At 41.8% G+C, this 16,936-nt stretch overlaps 1 protein-coding gene across 6 annotated transcripts in view; it reads left to right on the forward strand.

Annotated features, from left to right (window-relative positions):
• The first annotated feature begins 796 nt into the window (after window positions 1-796).
• Window positions 797-16,936, forward strand: part of EPHA7 (EPH receptor A7) — a 169,633-nt gene continuing 153,493 nt past the window's right edge. For 5 of the 6 annotated variants that reach the window (XM_021545314.2, XM_021545348.2, XM_021545324.2 and 2 more), the window contains exons 1-3: window positions 797-1,123; window positions 5,079-5,143; window positions 9,407-10,076. In XM_021545314.2, coding sequence (XP_021400989.1) covers window positions 1,027-1,123; window positions 5,079-5,143; window positions 9,407-10,076 — 832 coding nt within the window. In that variant the 5' untranslated portion in view covers window positions 797-1,026. Of the gene's footprint in view, window positions 1,124-5,078; window positions 5,144-9,406; window positions 10,077-14,669; window positions 14,783-16,936 lie in introns of those variants that run through there. The other variant, XM_031504403.2, reaches the window with a different exon arrangement.

Below are 16,936 nucleotides of genomic sequence, written 5' to 3' on the forward strand. Positions count from 1 at the left end.
TTACACGCGCTTCAGGTTACACCCGGAGAGGGCAGGGGGGAAGCAGCCGCTCCTTCCCCTCCCCACATAATACCTATATTGCCATTAACCTGCTCTTCATATTTGGGGCAAACCAGAAACGCGGGGCGGAAAACACGAAAGCAACAGAGGGAAGGAATCCCAAGTGATGTCAGCCCCGAGGAACTTGGCTGTTGTGGCAGGGCTCTCTCGGGGAACCATCCCGCAGCTTCTGCCGAAGTTTCCCTTTCGGTAGCATCGACTCAGGTGCGCGCTCAGCCCGGCCACGGGCAGGCACCGCGCGGGGGCAGCTCGGGGACCCGCCGGCGGCTGCTCGGCTTCGGGCAGAGGCCGGACCCTGGCCGGGACCCCTCTCTCTCAGTACCCCAGTGACTGCGACACGGGGAGACCACAGGGAACCCTGGGGGAGGGAGGCACGGACGTCCCGTCGCTCGCAGGACGATCCAGACAGCCGCCTCCAGGCGTGCGGGACGGCGCCGGGAGCCGCCCGGGCTGGGCGCCCCGTGCGCGGCTCAGCCGCTCCGTCCCGGCGCTGCGCCCCGCGCGCAGCCCGCAGCTCCCGGCACCGACAGACACCCGACACCGCCGCGCGCTCATTGGCCAGCGCCGCCGGCCCCGCCCCCCTGGCCGCGGCGACTCAGGGGGCGGCTCGGCCCGCCGGCCGCCGATAGCTGCTGTTGATTGGTCAGGAGGCGCTGTCAGTCACGTTGAGGGACGGGCCGCTCCACCGCCGAGGCCCCGCCCCCTTGCCCTCATTGATATTATCGGCGCGCGGCGCGGGCGGCCGGGCTGCAGTCGGGGCTGGCGGGCGGCCGGCCCGGTGCGGGAGCCGGGCAGCGGCGCGGAGGCGGAGGAGGCGAAAGAGAAAGGCAGCCTGGAGGGAGGGAGCGCCGAGCCACAGACTAGCACAGCAAATTCTCCACCGTCCTCTAGCACCCACCAAGCGGCGGCAGTGGCAGTGTCTAGGAATAGAGAGCTAGAAATATAAAATCACCCCGCTCCTGCACCATGGCTTTCCAAAGTAGGCTCCCTTCTTGGATTATTTTGTGCTCCGTCTGGCTGTTCCGCTTTGCACACACGGGGGAGGCACAGGCTGCAAAAGAAGGTAAGGTGATGCGGAAAACAAAAAGTTTGAGCTTATTTATTGCTTTTGCCCATGAAGTCTGTTTGCTGGCTTAGTAGGGGACCTTCCTGCCCCTGCCAGCTGCTTATCAGCCCCCCTCTCAGGAAAAAAAAAAAAAAAACAATTGAAAAGACTTTTTAGTTGAGATGGGAGGGAGGAAAAAGCAGGGCATTCACTGTGTGTATGTATGAGGGACCGGGACAACTGCCTTTGCTCCCAGGAATGAGGTTTGTGAGGCATTCGCACGTGATGAGGAGGAATGGGGCTGGGAGAGCCCCCGGCCCGGGTATCCGTGCCGGGGAGCGTCGCTCTCCCGTGCCAGCCCTGATCCTCCCGAGGAGGTGCAGGGAGGGCGGGTTACCTCGCTGCTCTCTGGGCAGGGGCTGAGGGCCGAGTTTGAGGGCTCGGGACGCTTGGTGGGAGGCAAGGCACAGCGCTAGGCTGGGGCTGCGGGGCGCTCCCCGCCGCTCCCCAGCGGGGGCCTGCAGCGCTCCGGCCCAGCGGGGCTGGGCACAGACCGCGGGAAGGAGCATCGGGATGCAGTTTTGCACGTCCCAGCCGTGCAGGCTGGACATGTATTTAGAGGATACATACGGCCCGGCGTCGTGTGCCTGTAATGTGTGTGCTGTCCCCTGGTATCGCTGGGGAGAGGTTTAGGGGTTTTACACCATCTGCGTAGCACAGCGGAGCTTCCCCGTTCTCATCAGTCCAATACTGGTGTCTGTGTAAGGCGCACCCCGCACATTTGTTTCCCCCGCGCACGGAGATAAATCAGGCAGTTTTGTATCAGAGACTGATGGAGGTGTTTAAAATCAATTCACAAAGCCCATCTGGGAACCTCTTTTTTCACGCTGAGAAAATCCGAAACGATTTAAAGGAGTGCCCTGTTTGGGCTTGACAGCCGAAGGCGAAGGTCCATCTCCATTTTCGGAGGGGGGGGGGGACGAAGACACACACGACATGACATGGGAAGGGGGAGGCAGGGCATTTTCGGTGCCTCTGCATATGTATGCGTTTGGGGTTCCCCCTCTCTTCAGATGGATGCGTCATTATTTTTCATCAAACCTCTGGCATGCAATAAAATATCATTTGGAGCTTTAAAAAATGCCTCAATTAAAATGTACTCTGCCCTTAAAAGACGAAATCGATGGCGAGATTAGAGAGGGGAAGAAGAAGGAGCCTTTCCGCAGCAGCATTTCGAAAGTTTATTTGGAGGGGCTGTAAAGCACAGGAACCCTCCCGCGGGGAGCACTAACCCGTGGCCGTGGGGTGGGGAGAGGAGAAGGGCCGGGGAGGGTGCGGACTGCCTGCCCCGCTCTGTCCTACGGATTGCTCCGTGATCGGAGCTACGCCAATGCTTCCCAGTGGTAGCCTATCCCGATTTTTTCTGTGTTATACGTGGGTGGTTATACATGCATCTATACCTATGAGTGTGCGCGTATAATGTCTGTATATTTGGGGGAAATCACCTAGCCAAAGGAGGGTCAGGAGGGGGCGAGCGGCAGACAGGGATTGATAGCGGCTACCTGCTGCAAGCGCAGAAAACTCTGGCGGAAGAAAGAGCGAGTTAAAAAAAAAAAGAAAAACACCAACAAAAAAGTAACTTTACAGCTTCACCGCCGGCCCCGCCGAAGGGCCGGTGGCGACAGCAGCCCCGCGTGGTTTCCTACCCCTCCCCGCTGGGTACGGAAAAGGGATGGGAGGGGTAAAAGGCTGAAAAGTTTTCCGAGTTTTTCTTTCCGTAGCTCAGTAGAAGCCGCAGTGAGATGCTGGAGGGGAACGAGGCAGGGTCTCTCTATCTCTCTAAGCCAGAAAACGACCGCGTAACCTGCGTAGCCCTCTGCCAGCGGCCGGCACCCTCGGGTTCAGCGCAGACACGGGGAGCGGACCATCCTTCTCTCCGTGGCTGCGAGAGCTCGGGGCTCCGTTCTGGGGCCGCTGTCCCGGGCGCTTCCTCCCGACGCCGCGGCTGTCGGGGGTGTGGCGGGAGCGGCCGCGGGACCGGCGCTCCGCCGCAGCTCGGCCGCCAAGCCCCGCTTTTCGGCGCGGGGGCGCGTCCGCCTGCGCGCAGCTCCGCGCAGTGCCCGGAGCGCGACCGCGGCTCCCCGCGGAGGCGAGGTGCCGCTGCTCGCCGCCTGCGCGGAGCGCCGCGGAGCCCATTCCCCGCGGCCGCGCCCCCGCGCTTCGCCCGCCGCCTCTCCGCCTCCTTTGGCGCTCCGCCGCTCCCCCGCGGAGGGGTCGCGCTGGATCCCCGGTGCGCTCCCTGCGCGGGAGGCTGCGGACCCCCTGCGGCTGCCGGCGGGGGCGCGGGGCGCGGCGCCGTTCCTCCGCAACACTTCCCCGCGTTGCTGAACGAGCCGTGACAGCCACGGGTCTCCCCCCGCGGGGAGCAGGGCAGCAGCCGCTGGCTTGGAAAGCTCTTCCCCGGTAACTTTGGATGCCAGAAGGAACGCCACGATTTCTTTGAAAGGGTTGTTTGCAGAGAAGTGGTTTCTGTGTTGGGTTTTCTTTTTTTGTTTGTTTGTTTCTTTGTGGGTTTTCTTTTTGTTTGTTTTGTTTGCTTGTTATCTTTATTCTTCTCTGATGTGCTTACCCGTTGCTACGTGATGGAGAATTACTGCCAAATAAAAAGCATAATGAATTGCAGCTGTAGTGTGCTGGTGCTGAAACGGTTAAATTTTTGGTGGTACCTTTTTTTCCAGGACCATTATAAATGTTCTTGTTTAACAAGCCGCCGCATACACCACCTGCTTTTCTATAGAAAGTGTTACAAAGTAAAGCCCCTTGAATCCAGCCTTAATGACATAAGCAGGTAATCTTTCTAGAGGGAGACTATCAAACTTCCTTAATGAGTAGTTCCACTTCATTACTGAAATACAGGCCTGGAAGCTACCGTTTTGTGTTCAGCTAACATTCCATGTATTACTGTATAATTTTTTAAGCATCTTTTTAGTAATTCACTGAAATTTTGTGTTAAATTTTCCTCGGAGAAAGGGCCAAAGCTAGAATTAAAACTGTTTTGCTAGAACTGACAGAAGTTTCTTCAAGTTACAGCCTTAAGTCCCATTTAAATGTCTTAGACAGTACAGAAATTCTGTGTATAAAGTTATAAATAGCTTTATAGCTAAACATATGTGTAATAGGTTCAAATTATGAATGCTACTAAAGAGTTGGTTTATTAGGCTGTGATTAACCACTTTTGCAGGCAGTGTTACATTTAGCTGAAAATAATTGTGGTGCTGCTAGAACTGATGTCTTTCTGTATATAAATGTCACCACGATGTGAAGATTTTAGGAAGCTGTTACCATAAAGTGAATTAGTCTGATTTTGTGCATACAAGGTGTGAGGTAATTGCAGAGTCTTTTTTTTTTTCTGTATTCCTGGTTGTCATTTATTTGCAGAATTATTGCTTTATCACCAAAGGGAAGTATTTTTCACTTTGACACTCAAAAATTCATTGCTTTTTCAATGCGACTCTCAGCGAGGTATAGACCAGTCTTGTATAAATCAGTTTGGAAACGTGTTGAAATATCTGTGTGCTTTAAGCTGATTGTAATGACCAGCATATGGAAAATGTCCTTATGAAAAAGGAGAGGGAGGGAGCATGCATCTTAATGACTGATTAATAGCACTTCAGAGAGCTAAAAACCACTCACTTTGTTTTAAGCAATGAAATTGTAAAGATTTATGTATTTACGCTAATGTATAAGCAGATATGTATATCTGCTTATAGGTGAATAGTACATAATTGTCTGTTTACAAATAAATGGCTAGTTGTGATTGCAGATAATTTTTTTAATAATATGAAGAAGACATGTTAATCTGTACAAAAATTATATTAATTCTATCACTTTTTAAAATTCATATTTTGTTCCTTAGTTTTAAATCCCCCTTTGTTATTTTTAACAAGCTGTGGAATTTCTTTTTTTTTTTTAGTAATACTGCTGGACTCTAAAGCACAACAGACAGAGTTGGAATGGATTTCCTCTCCTCCCAATGGGGTAAGTACTGCAGGCAAAACTTAAGTTCCTGAAGATGAGTAGTTAGTTTATCAAAGCAGTTGAAAGACCTGCTTTAAGCTAGTTCACCCTCATATTTCTCTCAGTAATCATACCAAGTGTTTATGGCTTCTTCATTTTTAGAATGAAACCTTATATTACAGTGTACAAATGTACAAGCCAATTAAAAGCAAGTGGCTCTTAGGAAACTTTTGTAACTTTTATGTTTTGTAATGTATTTCTTTGTGCTATACAAAGGATTACACTGTATATTTATAACACAGTATTTTAAATCCCTTTTTTTTTTCTTCCTTTAGAAACAACAGATCTGCTTCTGTGTGGAGACTTTCTAAAAATATGTTTTTCATTTTCTGTAGAATGGGTGATCATAAATTTGTTTACAATGTTTTCTTTGTAATTGAATAGCACAGATTGAAGTGCTCTAAAATAAAAACATTTATATTGCAGATGTGTTTGAAATGACATTCCAAACTTGAAACATCCCCAAGCCTTGAGGAACTTGATATCTGGAACTAGGCACGAATTATGTGGTTAAGGCCACCTCCAGCTTGCATACAAATTAATCTCTTGGCATTCTATGAAATGTACCATTGTAAATTACATCATTATTAAAATGAGATGTTTAGAAACATCAGTGTTATTGTCTTATTATATATGTAAAGTTGGGAAATGCTGTTTTCAGTCTGAATTAAAAGTGCTATAAAACCTCTTCTTCCTCAAGCCTTGAGGAAAAACATTTTCAGAGAAATATAATGGATATATTGTCCTATTTTAACTCAGTCCTACATGAACTTAGTCTGACAAATCATAAATTACATGGACAGTTCTTGCTCATGGAAACAGTCTTGCTGAATCTATTGTGACCCCTTGCATGAACTTTGCAAGAACTTGGGGGGATCAGTCCCTTAATCTTCAGTTCATTAAGAAATCTGGAGCCAGAAGAGTGTGAAGTGTGAGTAGGGATATAAAAGTGTAACAAATCCTTTAAGTAAGAAGAATGAAAATGTGCAAGTGTCTTTCTTTAAAAGCAAGATTGTAGTATCAATACAAGCATAAACTGGAAACTAAATCTAAGGACTTCAGAGGGAATGTAATGCGGGCTCAATGTGTATGATGGCCAATAACCTCAGCATTAGTGTTTTGTGCTGATGGAAGCCTTTACCAGAGGTGTTTGAAAGATTAGTTTGGTGGCATTTATATTAAGCTAACCTGTAGATAATGAAAGATATGTCAACACATGTTGCACATCAGCATACTGAAAGATGAAAGTAGAGTCCAATTGAATAAATAGTGAAAAGCGAGTTTCAGAGGTAGAAGTGAATTTCAATCATAAATTAAAAGTGAATCAAAACTAATGGCTAGATTTGTATGTGTGAAAGTGTTCAGAAAAAGTTGTCTGTAAATTAACATAGAAGTACCATTTTAATAATGTAATTTTGAAAAGAAATGTTTTTCTAATTTTAATTACAGAATTATTTACTATGCAATAAAGACTTCATGGGAATGAACACAAAATTTTGAGAGAAACTACTGCATCATCACAGTAGAGACTATATCAGTTAGACACTCATTAAATGCCTCATTCAACTGCAAATGCTACATTTAATGTGGTTAAGATAACGAAGAAGTTAAAATACCACAAAGTAAAACCAATAGAACAAGGCATATTCAAACAGATTTGCATGTATAGCACCATGTTTTGCAGTAGGACAAAGAAAAGTGGAGTTTTCTTTCTGTGAAATGGTTCACTATAAGAAAACCTCAATCAATGGTAACTTCAGCTGCCATAGGTGGAAACATCTTGAAGTACTGATATATTTTTTTTTTCCTTGCAGACACTCTGATTACATAATTGTATCATCAACCACATTTCCGTAATTTTTGGCTTTGTCAAAATACGGAAAAATAGCTCCCCTGCTTAATGCTAGGGATGACAAAAAGGAGTGCTTTTTGTGTGAATTTAGTTTTCCTGTATTATTTTCCTTGACTGTAACATAAGAATTTCTTTGATGCTAGCTAGTTTCATGTAGTGGGATTTTGACTCTGAGAAATCTCATTTGTGTTGTATTATGAAGAGTAAGCTGATTTTGTAAAATGTATTTTGTTTTGTTGCTTGTTTTTGTTCGTTTCAGTTTGTTTGTTTTTTTTGAGGAGGAATGGTGATTTGTTTTGATGGAGCAATCCACATCAAAACTCAAGAAGACTGATTCTGTTGTGTGGTGCAGGAGAGTTACTTTCATGTCAAAGATGGAATGCATTGTCTTGCTAAATATCTTCTTTCAGAATCTTGTTTGGTGTCTTAAGAGAAGAATGCTTACACAAGATAAAATATAAAACAAAACCAAAAAAAACCCAAACCCAAACCATCTCAAAGGAATGCCAAAGGACATAGCATTACCTGGCAAAATTTTACGCTTTATGCCTTTTTTGTCATTTTGATGGGATTTTTTTTTTTTTTTTATTGGGGAGAAGTTTTTTATTATCATGCTATAGCCAAAACCCTCTCAGTCAAGGGCCCCTTTTTTCTTTTTCTTGTTTTTTTCTAGTTCTTGTAGAGGTGAAAAAAATATTACTCATTTGACTCTAATAAATCTGTTATGAAGATAGACATTCTTTTGTTCAGAGGTTAATACTGTTCCATATGCAATCACTTCAGTTAACTCCATGAGCATTTAATAATCTATTTCAATCATTTAATACCATCTGCATATAATATATAATACTGTATATATCTCATCTATATTAACTGTAGGTCCTTGAAATGCACTTTGATATTTACAACTTCTGTGCATTTCGGCATCTGCAGCTGTGATATATTTTGTGGTGATAACTTCCAGCATCAATTCAGCCACATCTGTTTTTTCCTGAAACAGACAACAACATTAAAATGGTCTCATTTGCTGTCAAATAGGCTTGCAGAGTAGTGTACACTGTGTGACTCCTGATCTGGGAAACCAGTGCCTTCCATGCTTGGTTGCCAGCATGAGGAATGTCAGTGGATGCTCCATCCTGTAGAGGTGCCGACTATACGAGTCCTACAAAGCACTTAAGCATGTGCTTACCATTAAGCTCATAAGTACAGTCACTGATCTTAAGCATGAGCTTAAGTGCATTATTGACACAGGGCCAGAGGGCTGAGTGCCATCCAGAGAAGTCATGGTTGCCTGTATCCTGGGGTGACGATAGTTCACCCCCCTCCTCTAATTTACTACAGCTGCACTTTCTTCAGGCACTGAAATGTTACAAGAAATTTGAAAAAAGGTGAGATACAAGGATTGTTTTAGTTACACCTGGGCAGATCTGGCAGGTTTGCCATTGCTGGAGGTGCAGATTCCCACGCTACCAAAGGCTGTTAAAGACTCCGGGATTGTTAAAGGCTTACCAGCTCATTACACAGTTGGTAACCTAAAGAGAGAGAATCAACAAACTCGGGCTTTGAACCAGAGAGCTTTCAGTCATATGGGTTGTTTTTAATTCTGTATGTACTCTCGTGGTTCATTTGAATTTCCAGCTAAATGAAGTTTGCCCCTTCTAATATGGGTGCAGCCACTGGACAAAAGGAGAGGTGGGGAGAAACTGCTACTTACCCTTTCAGTTTGTAAATGAAACAGAGGGTAGACAAAAAAGAAAGGGAGACAACTAAAATGTTTTCTTGCTTTCAGATTTTTAATTCTGTCAATTTTCTCTTGCCCTCTCTCTATGCCATTTCGATCACATAGGGGTGGGAATCATCTCAAGAGTTTCAGGACCTGATCCCATGCTTTCTATACAACTGCAAGTTTCATTGGAAGTTTTACATGCAAAAGTTTTATGTACTTTAATGCTAAGCAATTTGAGTTTCTCAGACTTCAATGACCTTAGGTTTCTTTGGAAGAGAAGCTGCCTCCCTCCTTTTGGTCTTTGCTCACTCAAAACCATTGTGACATTAAAGAAATGTGTGTGAGTTTAGGGTGAAATCAGAACCTGGTATGCTAAACAGCCTTTTCTGAGGCTGCCCCTTTGCAACTGTGCCCATGATATGACAATGATTTTTAGAAGTTGTATGTGGGAAAGACATGAAGGGAGAGAGAGAACCTGCTCCTGCATTGATATATACTTTCTTCTTTTAGATGCTTAACAGTATTTTTAACAACTTACTGTTAAAAAGAAGGGAAATGTGAGTTGTGTGAAGTTTTTTTAAGAACTCAGTAGTTACATCTGGTGACATACTTCTTGTTTATTACTAACTGTTTGTTATCATTTTAGTGGGAAGAAATTAGTGGACTGGATGAAAACTACACTCCTATACGAACATACCAGGTATGCCAGGTGATGGAATCAAACCAAAACAACTGGCTTCGGACTAACTGGATTGCAAAAAGCAATGCACAAAGGATTTTTGTAGAACTGAAATTCACTCTGAGGGATTGTAACAGTCTTCCTGGAGTTCTGGGGACTTGTAAAGAAACCTTTAACTTGTATTATTATGAAACAGACTACGACACTGGCAGGAATATCCGAGAAAACCAATATGTAAAAATAGACACTATTGCAGCAGATGAAAGCTTTACCCAGGGTGATCTTGGGGAGAGAAAAATGAAACTTAACACAGAGGTGAGAGAAATTGGACCTTTGTCCAAAAAAGGATTCTATCTTGCGTTTCAGGACGTAGGGGCCTGCATTGCTTTGGTCTCTGTCAAAGTCTACTACAAGAAGTGCTGGTCCATCATTGAGAACTTAGCTATTTTTCCTGACACAGTGACTGGCTCAGAGTTTTCCTCTTTAGTTGAAGTGCGAGGAACTTGTGTCAGCAGTGCGGAGGAGGAGGCGGAGAACTCGCCGAAGATGCACTGTAGCGCGGAGGGAGAATGGTTAGTGCCTATTGGAAAATGTATCTGCAAAGCAGGATACCAGCAGAAAGGAGACACGTGCGAACGTAAGTAAACTGTACTTACTGTAAATTGTAGGTCATGTTCTACTAGATTTTTGGTTTTTTTTTTTTAAGAGAAATGCATCATCAGTCTGCTTTTAAAGTTTTCAGATCCTCAGTCTGTAGTTCACACTGAATCTGAAGTTCATATTGGTTAATCTAAATCAGTCTGTCTGTTTGATTATGAAAATCAGTGGTTGCTCAATGCTGTCTTGAATTTAAAGAAAAGGTTGAAGTCGTAAGTATAAAGATAGGTTCAGGACTAAAATTATAGACTGTTTCTTGCATCTTTTGGTAAGGCTGAGTAAGTCATACCTATCACAGAACATTGTAGCAATAATGTCAGGTATGAGTAGGTAAACAGTTTGTTCTTTCACATGATCTCTGACATAATTATAAGAAAGCTAAAATGGATGTAGTAAACAGAATGGGTGTGGTTAGTAATGGGGAAAATACACACAAAATCAAACCGAACTAGAGATTTGTAACAAGTGTAAAACCTCAAAATGTAAGACAAGTATTTCAGAGTATCAAATTTTCAGAATAAATATAATGTCCTTTCTATAATTTTTTTTTTTGCACAAACCTAACTCTAAACTTTTGGCTTGCAATTGAATCATTGTGATTATTTTAAAATACTAGAAGATCAGAGACTACTGAGTTGCACTTCCTGATTCAAGACTAATTCAGTTAACCATGTTCTTAGAATTATACTTACCCTAAGCATTGCTGTCACTGGGACTACAGGCATAAGACATTTCTGCTTAGCATGAGAAAGAATATTTTATTGTCTTTGCTTCCAGTAAGAACAAGAGAATCTGCAGTTTGTTTGGAGACAGGTATTTTAATGTATACTTAATACAAGGTCTATCATTTTTTATCACAAGATAACATAAGAAGTTCTATATCACCATATGTTTATTGTGATGTAGGCAGACATTTGTTGATGAGAAATATTGTAAGTGGAAAAGTGGAAAAACCCCCACAAATCTATGAAGAGGAGAAATGTACATAATCTCTAAAACAAAGCTGGTAGCACTCATTGAGTCTGAGGTGCCTTAGTCTGATGAGGACTTCAAAAACTGTAGAGGATTTGTGATGTCCTAAAAAAAAGTAAACGAGTCTCTTTAATAATAGCTTTCCACATGAAAAAACACAGTTCTGCTTTTGACGAGTTTCTATAAGGAAATTCAGTAGAAGGTGAAGTGAGTGGAGTTGATCTCAGGGCTTTGTAACTCCACACAAATCTTTCATTGTTCTGTTGGGAAGGGATGAAGTCTTAAACACTGCAGAGGGTGATCTCATTAGGAGTAATTGTAATGTGAAAAACTTCCCCGGCAAAACTGTTCAGTAGACTGTATTAGAGGTCTGTTAAAAATATTAAGTGCTATGTCCCATAGAAGTCTGTGTTGAGGTTTTAGAATTTTTTTCTGAGTGACTAATTTTTTTCCCTTTTTTAGTTAATTTGTTCTTGATTACAGACCTAGTTATCGTTAATGTAATTAATATACTAATTGTATTTGACTTTCAGTAAGGGAGAGAAAATATCAAGAAAACCCCAAGTGTATGTTAGGAAGGGGGTGTAGGACATAGCCTGAGTGAGCATAGCAGGGATGGATAGGGAAGAAATTGATGTTTGGTGACTGGAATTCAAGTAACCTGTTTATTGAACAGGCTTCTTAATTTCTAACTGTGCTGATGTTGACAAAAGAATTAAATGATAACTTGTACTTGAGCCTGGTGGCGTGCTCATTTGCAAGAACATTTCCCATTTTTGGCTTGCTTCCAAAGCAATCACTGGGAGAACACGCTACTCTGGAAGCCGTCCAGAGGATCATTTATGGTATTTTTCCTCTTTTCTTTCAGTGATCCTGTTAAGAGTTTCAAAACAAACTCTGGCCCCATATTGAGGCAAGCTAATGTGTTTGAGAGGGAAAAGGTGGTGGGCAGGCACTCATCGAGTGCGCGCTGAGTCGGCAGCTCCAAGTCAGAACGATCTGGGTGACTGTGGCACACGCTTGTAATTGCTATCTGTGTGTCCTGTCTGGGCTTGAGGATGTTATTAAGTATGATCAACTATGTAGTTGACCGATAATGCAGCTGGCACACTGATACTGCGTCTGTTTTTTGTGACAGATATTGAGAGAAACTTATCTGTACATTGACACTAATGCAACTGGCTATCTGTTACTGTCAAGCTGTGTAACAGATCAAGTGGAACCAAGTTGCTATGTACTTCCTTAACCCAGAGCTTTTGTAGCCCTGTCTGAGGGCTCACTTCTGCAAATACTTTGTACCTGGCATGCTGTGTGAGTTCTTTGGGACTACTCAGGGCAGAAAGTATTGTGCTCTGTCAGGATGGGCAGACATCTGTGATTCTTCTCTCACACTTGCTAAAGCTCTGCTGAATTAACACAATAGGATTGTCTTTTAAAGATACAGAATAATACCTTCTCTGGCTGTGTTGCAGTAAAGGTAGGAGTAGATGACCACATTGTAGTTCCAAATATCTCTTCAGCCTGTAACTCAGCAGGGATTTTCATTTGTGTTATGCTGGCTTGATTGTCTGTCTGTGATAGAATTATGTATTCCTTTTGCATACAGCCTTTTTGCATACAGCTCCTCTCCTGTTTGTGAAATTTATTGAGTTCAGATACTAAAACAATTGAATTTTGATTTATACACAGCTCTGCACTGGGTGCATTTCTTTCTTTGTTGTTGTTGTTGTTGTGTTTTTTTTTTTTTTGTTTTGTTTTGTTTTTTTTAAGTGAATGTAAGTAACTTGTAGTGCTGAGAAGGATAAGGAAGAAAACAATCCTGACTGGTGAAACACATAACCTGGAAAATCAGATTCCCTGTCTTCCCTCTTCATTGCTTGCTCTTTCAAACTGAGTTCATATTTTTTTTCCTTTTGGATGTACACCAATTACTTCTCACTATTCGAGTGCCAAACAATCCTTGCAACCTCAGTGGTCTAAAACATACATAAGAGAGCCAAATTTCAGAGAGATCACAAATGCAATTTAAAGCAAAATCTTAAAGCTGTGTGAAACAGAAGGAAACTAAGTGAGCCTCTGAACTTTCAGCTGCAGACTGTTTTGCTTATGTGCAAGGAGACTCTTTCCTCAGTGTTCATCTTAGGTCTGCTGGTGTGTAGCACTAGGTTTCGGTGTGGAAATTGTACATTTTAAAGGATTATCTTGAAGGGTACTTCGCAGCAGTACCAGAAAGATACTTAGACATATTCAGTTCTTTTGGCACGATGTATTGCATCTGTTATGGGAAAAAACCCCATCCAACCAAACAAAAAACCCTCATACAACCAACAAAAAAAGCCCCAGCCACAAAGCCCAATGGACTTCTCGGTAACTGTAGTGGACTCCCAATGGGTCTAACTTGGACTTTTCTCACAGTGGAGTTCATTTGATATGTTATGCATGTAAAAGGAATACTCTGTGATCAGTGATTGATATTTGAAGGTGAAAATAATTCTACGAGAGCTTCTACTATAATGTATTTTCCATCTGTTTCATGTTAGTTGGGGGTGGAGAGGGAGAGAATGAAATTTATTCAATCAGAGCAGTAGAGTGATATTTCAGAAAGTATGAAGCTTCTCTTAATACTACTGAACTGAGAAATTACATAGATCTCTGGGCAACAAGTCCAAAAAATCCAGTTGCTAGGGGAAGCCAAATGGTTGCATTTTACTGTTAAACATATTATAATACTGTATGCATTAACAGTTGTTTTATTGGCCTCCAAATGAGGAAGGGATGATACCTATTTGCACATTTTGTCTTGGTGTGGTAAAAAGGGAGCTACAGGCTTTTCTTTACAGACTCTGTCAAGTGCTATACACTGTGCCAAAGAGCAAGCTACATCTGTTCCTTCTCTTTTTTCTTCTTGGGACAAATGCTTTTTCTCTTCACTTTGTGACTCTGATAACAAAGTCAGAAACTGAATTTGCCTTACGTGCAGCGTATTTGTAGTAAAGTATGTATGGTTGTGGTTTTTTTGTTTGGTTGTCTACTTTTTCTTTCTTGTGTGTTTTGTTTTTTAATGTTACTCCATTTAGGAGCTGATGCACCACACGTTTATTAATAGAGGGCAATGAATTAAGATGGAAATGGGAATAAGTTGTAATTAAAACAAATATTACTATGCTTCCCAAAAGCCCAAGTTGCTTGTGCTTTGGGTGTAGAGTTCAGCTCAGGGAGTGTGTCACAGAAAATGTGGATGACCTGCAACTTAAATAACTTATGCGGACATTCCTGCATTTTTAACTTGAAATTTTTTTGCTTTGTGGAGATGGGGAAAATGGTAGAAAACTTTTCAATGGCATTTATATCATCAAGACTTTAAATGTTTCCTCTTTTGAAGAAGAGTTACCTTTCTTCCGTTTGCTTCCAAAATTACTCTAGGGAAGAGAATGTAATTAGTTTCAGCTAATTGAACCTGAGCAGAGAATGAGGGTATATCTCTGTGTCACTGAGTCTTGTCATTTTCTCAGAAGCCCATAAAAGTTCAACAGCAGAGCATCTATCTCTTTCTCTTTTTATTCCCTAACATATTAAATAACTTTTCTGTTCCTTTTTAAAGAAAGGCCAGTGGGATCTGATATCAGGAATCACATACAGCTGAATATGAACTATTTGATTAAAATAAAAAGAAAAAGTTTAAAAGGTAGGTATAAATAAACTAGATACTTTAAAGTGAAAGTAAGATCTTCTAGCTAGATGGTCAAGAATTACTGAAGGTGTTTCTAGCATGAAATAAAGAGTTTTAATTTCTACTTCAAGTCCCCTTTTGAATTTGTAGAAAGTTGAATATTTTGACTATCATTCACCCTGTAGTCTCCTGAATTCCCTTCCTATCAGGGAGGTGTGGCATAAAGATATATTTTCTTGGTATATCTTCCATTCAAAACAGTCTAATGTTCATAAAGAGAACAATTTTTACAAATTTGTCTAAGTAATTTGAATTTCTCTGACCTACTTTGTTCATGTTCTTCAGCTTCCTGGATGTGAAAGCACAGGGAATAGAAAGGGAAAAGAAAGGGAAAAGAACTATGTCCACTGTTAAATATGACCTCTTTGAAAGTGTTTTCCAAGTGAAGTAACACAAAATGCTTGGTATCACTGGTCAGGGATAGCCATTCCCTGAAACTGATGCCTTCGTGGTTCATAAAATCTGTTTCAGGTCTCTTCCGTGTTGTTTTTTTGGCCTGAAGATACAATTGATTTTTTGTAGTGCTGATTTGCCTGAAGTATCTGAATGAATTTGGTAAGTCTGACTATAGGTTGTCATAGTTTTGGTGATACAGCATCCTCTCCCAAATGTGGCATGAAGAGATGAGAGAAGTAAAATGATGGGAAGTCAAAGTGATAAGTAATGAAGGCAGTCAAAACCATCTAGTTTAAATTGATAATGCCATCAGAGTGGTCCCTAAAATAAATCAACTGCAGGACTCTGACAGATTTAGTTCTCAATAAACTAGTAGTTTTGCTCCAGAAGAGCTGAAAGAGGTGAAATTGCACATGCAAATGGGCAATCAGGAGCCCAGATCCTAGAAGTGGGGTTGTTGGATAATGTAGTCGAATGTAGAGCTCTTTCCCTCTCCAGCCTCTTGTCCTCTGCCCTCCGGCCTGCCCATTGCTTCTGCTGTCTCCAGGAATTAGTTTTAGTTTTGCATTTTACTTGAGGTTTGATGAATATGAATTTCTTCAACTAAATTTCCTGCATTGTTGTTGTTTGGATGGTTTTTTTGTCAGATCTGCTGCTGTGCACAGATTTTGAAATGAAAACAAAACCAGCAATGAAATCTAAGAGAATTTATTAATATCTCCTTTAGTTACAGGGAGAGCACTAAAACTGTCTGTTTTACTGGTCTGGGATGCCACTATACTGAATTAGCTATGGTTGCTCAACAGCTGGGCCATTAACTCCTTAGCCATAAAGTGTATCTTCTGTTTGCTCTAAATGAAGCTTTACTTGGTATTTAGGAATGGAATCTCATCCTGACAAGTCTGTTGCCCAAAAGCATACATTTTGCTCCTGAAACAAACATTTCTGCCCAGAAATCTTTTGTGAATGGTGCAATAAGCATCTAATGACTTTGCTATAATTTTCTAAGTTTGCTATGTTTCTAAGTATAAACAAAATTTCCTACATGAAAAAGAATCTGCTTAATTAGAAATTCTGAGAGGATTTTTTGGTTTGTTTATTTTGGTGTGGTTTTTCTTTTGTTTTTTTGTTTTTGTCCAGGTTTTCTGTAAATCTCTCAGAATTAGGCTACTAAGAATAAATCTAAGTATTCTTTCTTTTCTGAGTGAAAAAGGGAGAAGTCACATAAAATCCTCATTAGGAGTATCATAAGCGTACATGCATTCTGTTTAAGAAAAAGTGAAACAAAACCCATATAGAAAACAAGGTTTTAGGAAATGAAAAAAGAGAGTCAGTAGGTTACAGAGAAACTGAAAGTAGGGATCAATTAGTGGAAGAACTGGTGAAGAACATGTTAATAACTATTTACCTAATCTACTTCATCTGTATCTGTAAAACATCTACTATTTCTATGCTGAAATGCTGTTGAAAGTTTTTCGAGAAAGCTGCAGTTCAAAGTATACATTTTTCTCTGAAAATAAGGAAATTTAAGTAAAGGGCTGAGTTTGAGGTTTTTATTTAAGAAGTGAGACAACCATATGGTGTCATCTATGTTTGGTACTGAAGCTGAAAAAAAAGTGGAAATTATGTGGGCTAAACATTTGGTTAACTAGATTAGATTTTGAATTTTGATGCATCCCAAACTTCCTCTGTTTTTGTGAAGATATTGCTCCTCTGCAACAACTCGTGTATATTAAGTAGTA

The sequence above is a fragment of the Lonchura striata genome, chromosome 3 (genome assembly GCF_046129695.1).
Source record: "Lonchura striata isolate bLonStr1 chromosome 3, bLonStr1.mat, whole genome shotgun sequence".
NCBI classification, from domain to species: Eukaryota; Metazoa; Chordata; class Aves; order Passeriformes; family Estrildidae; genus Lonchura; species Lonchura striata.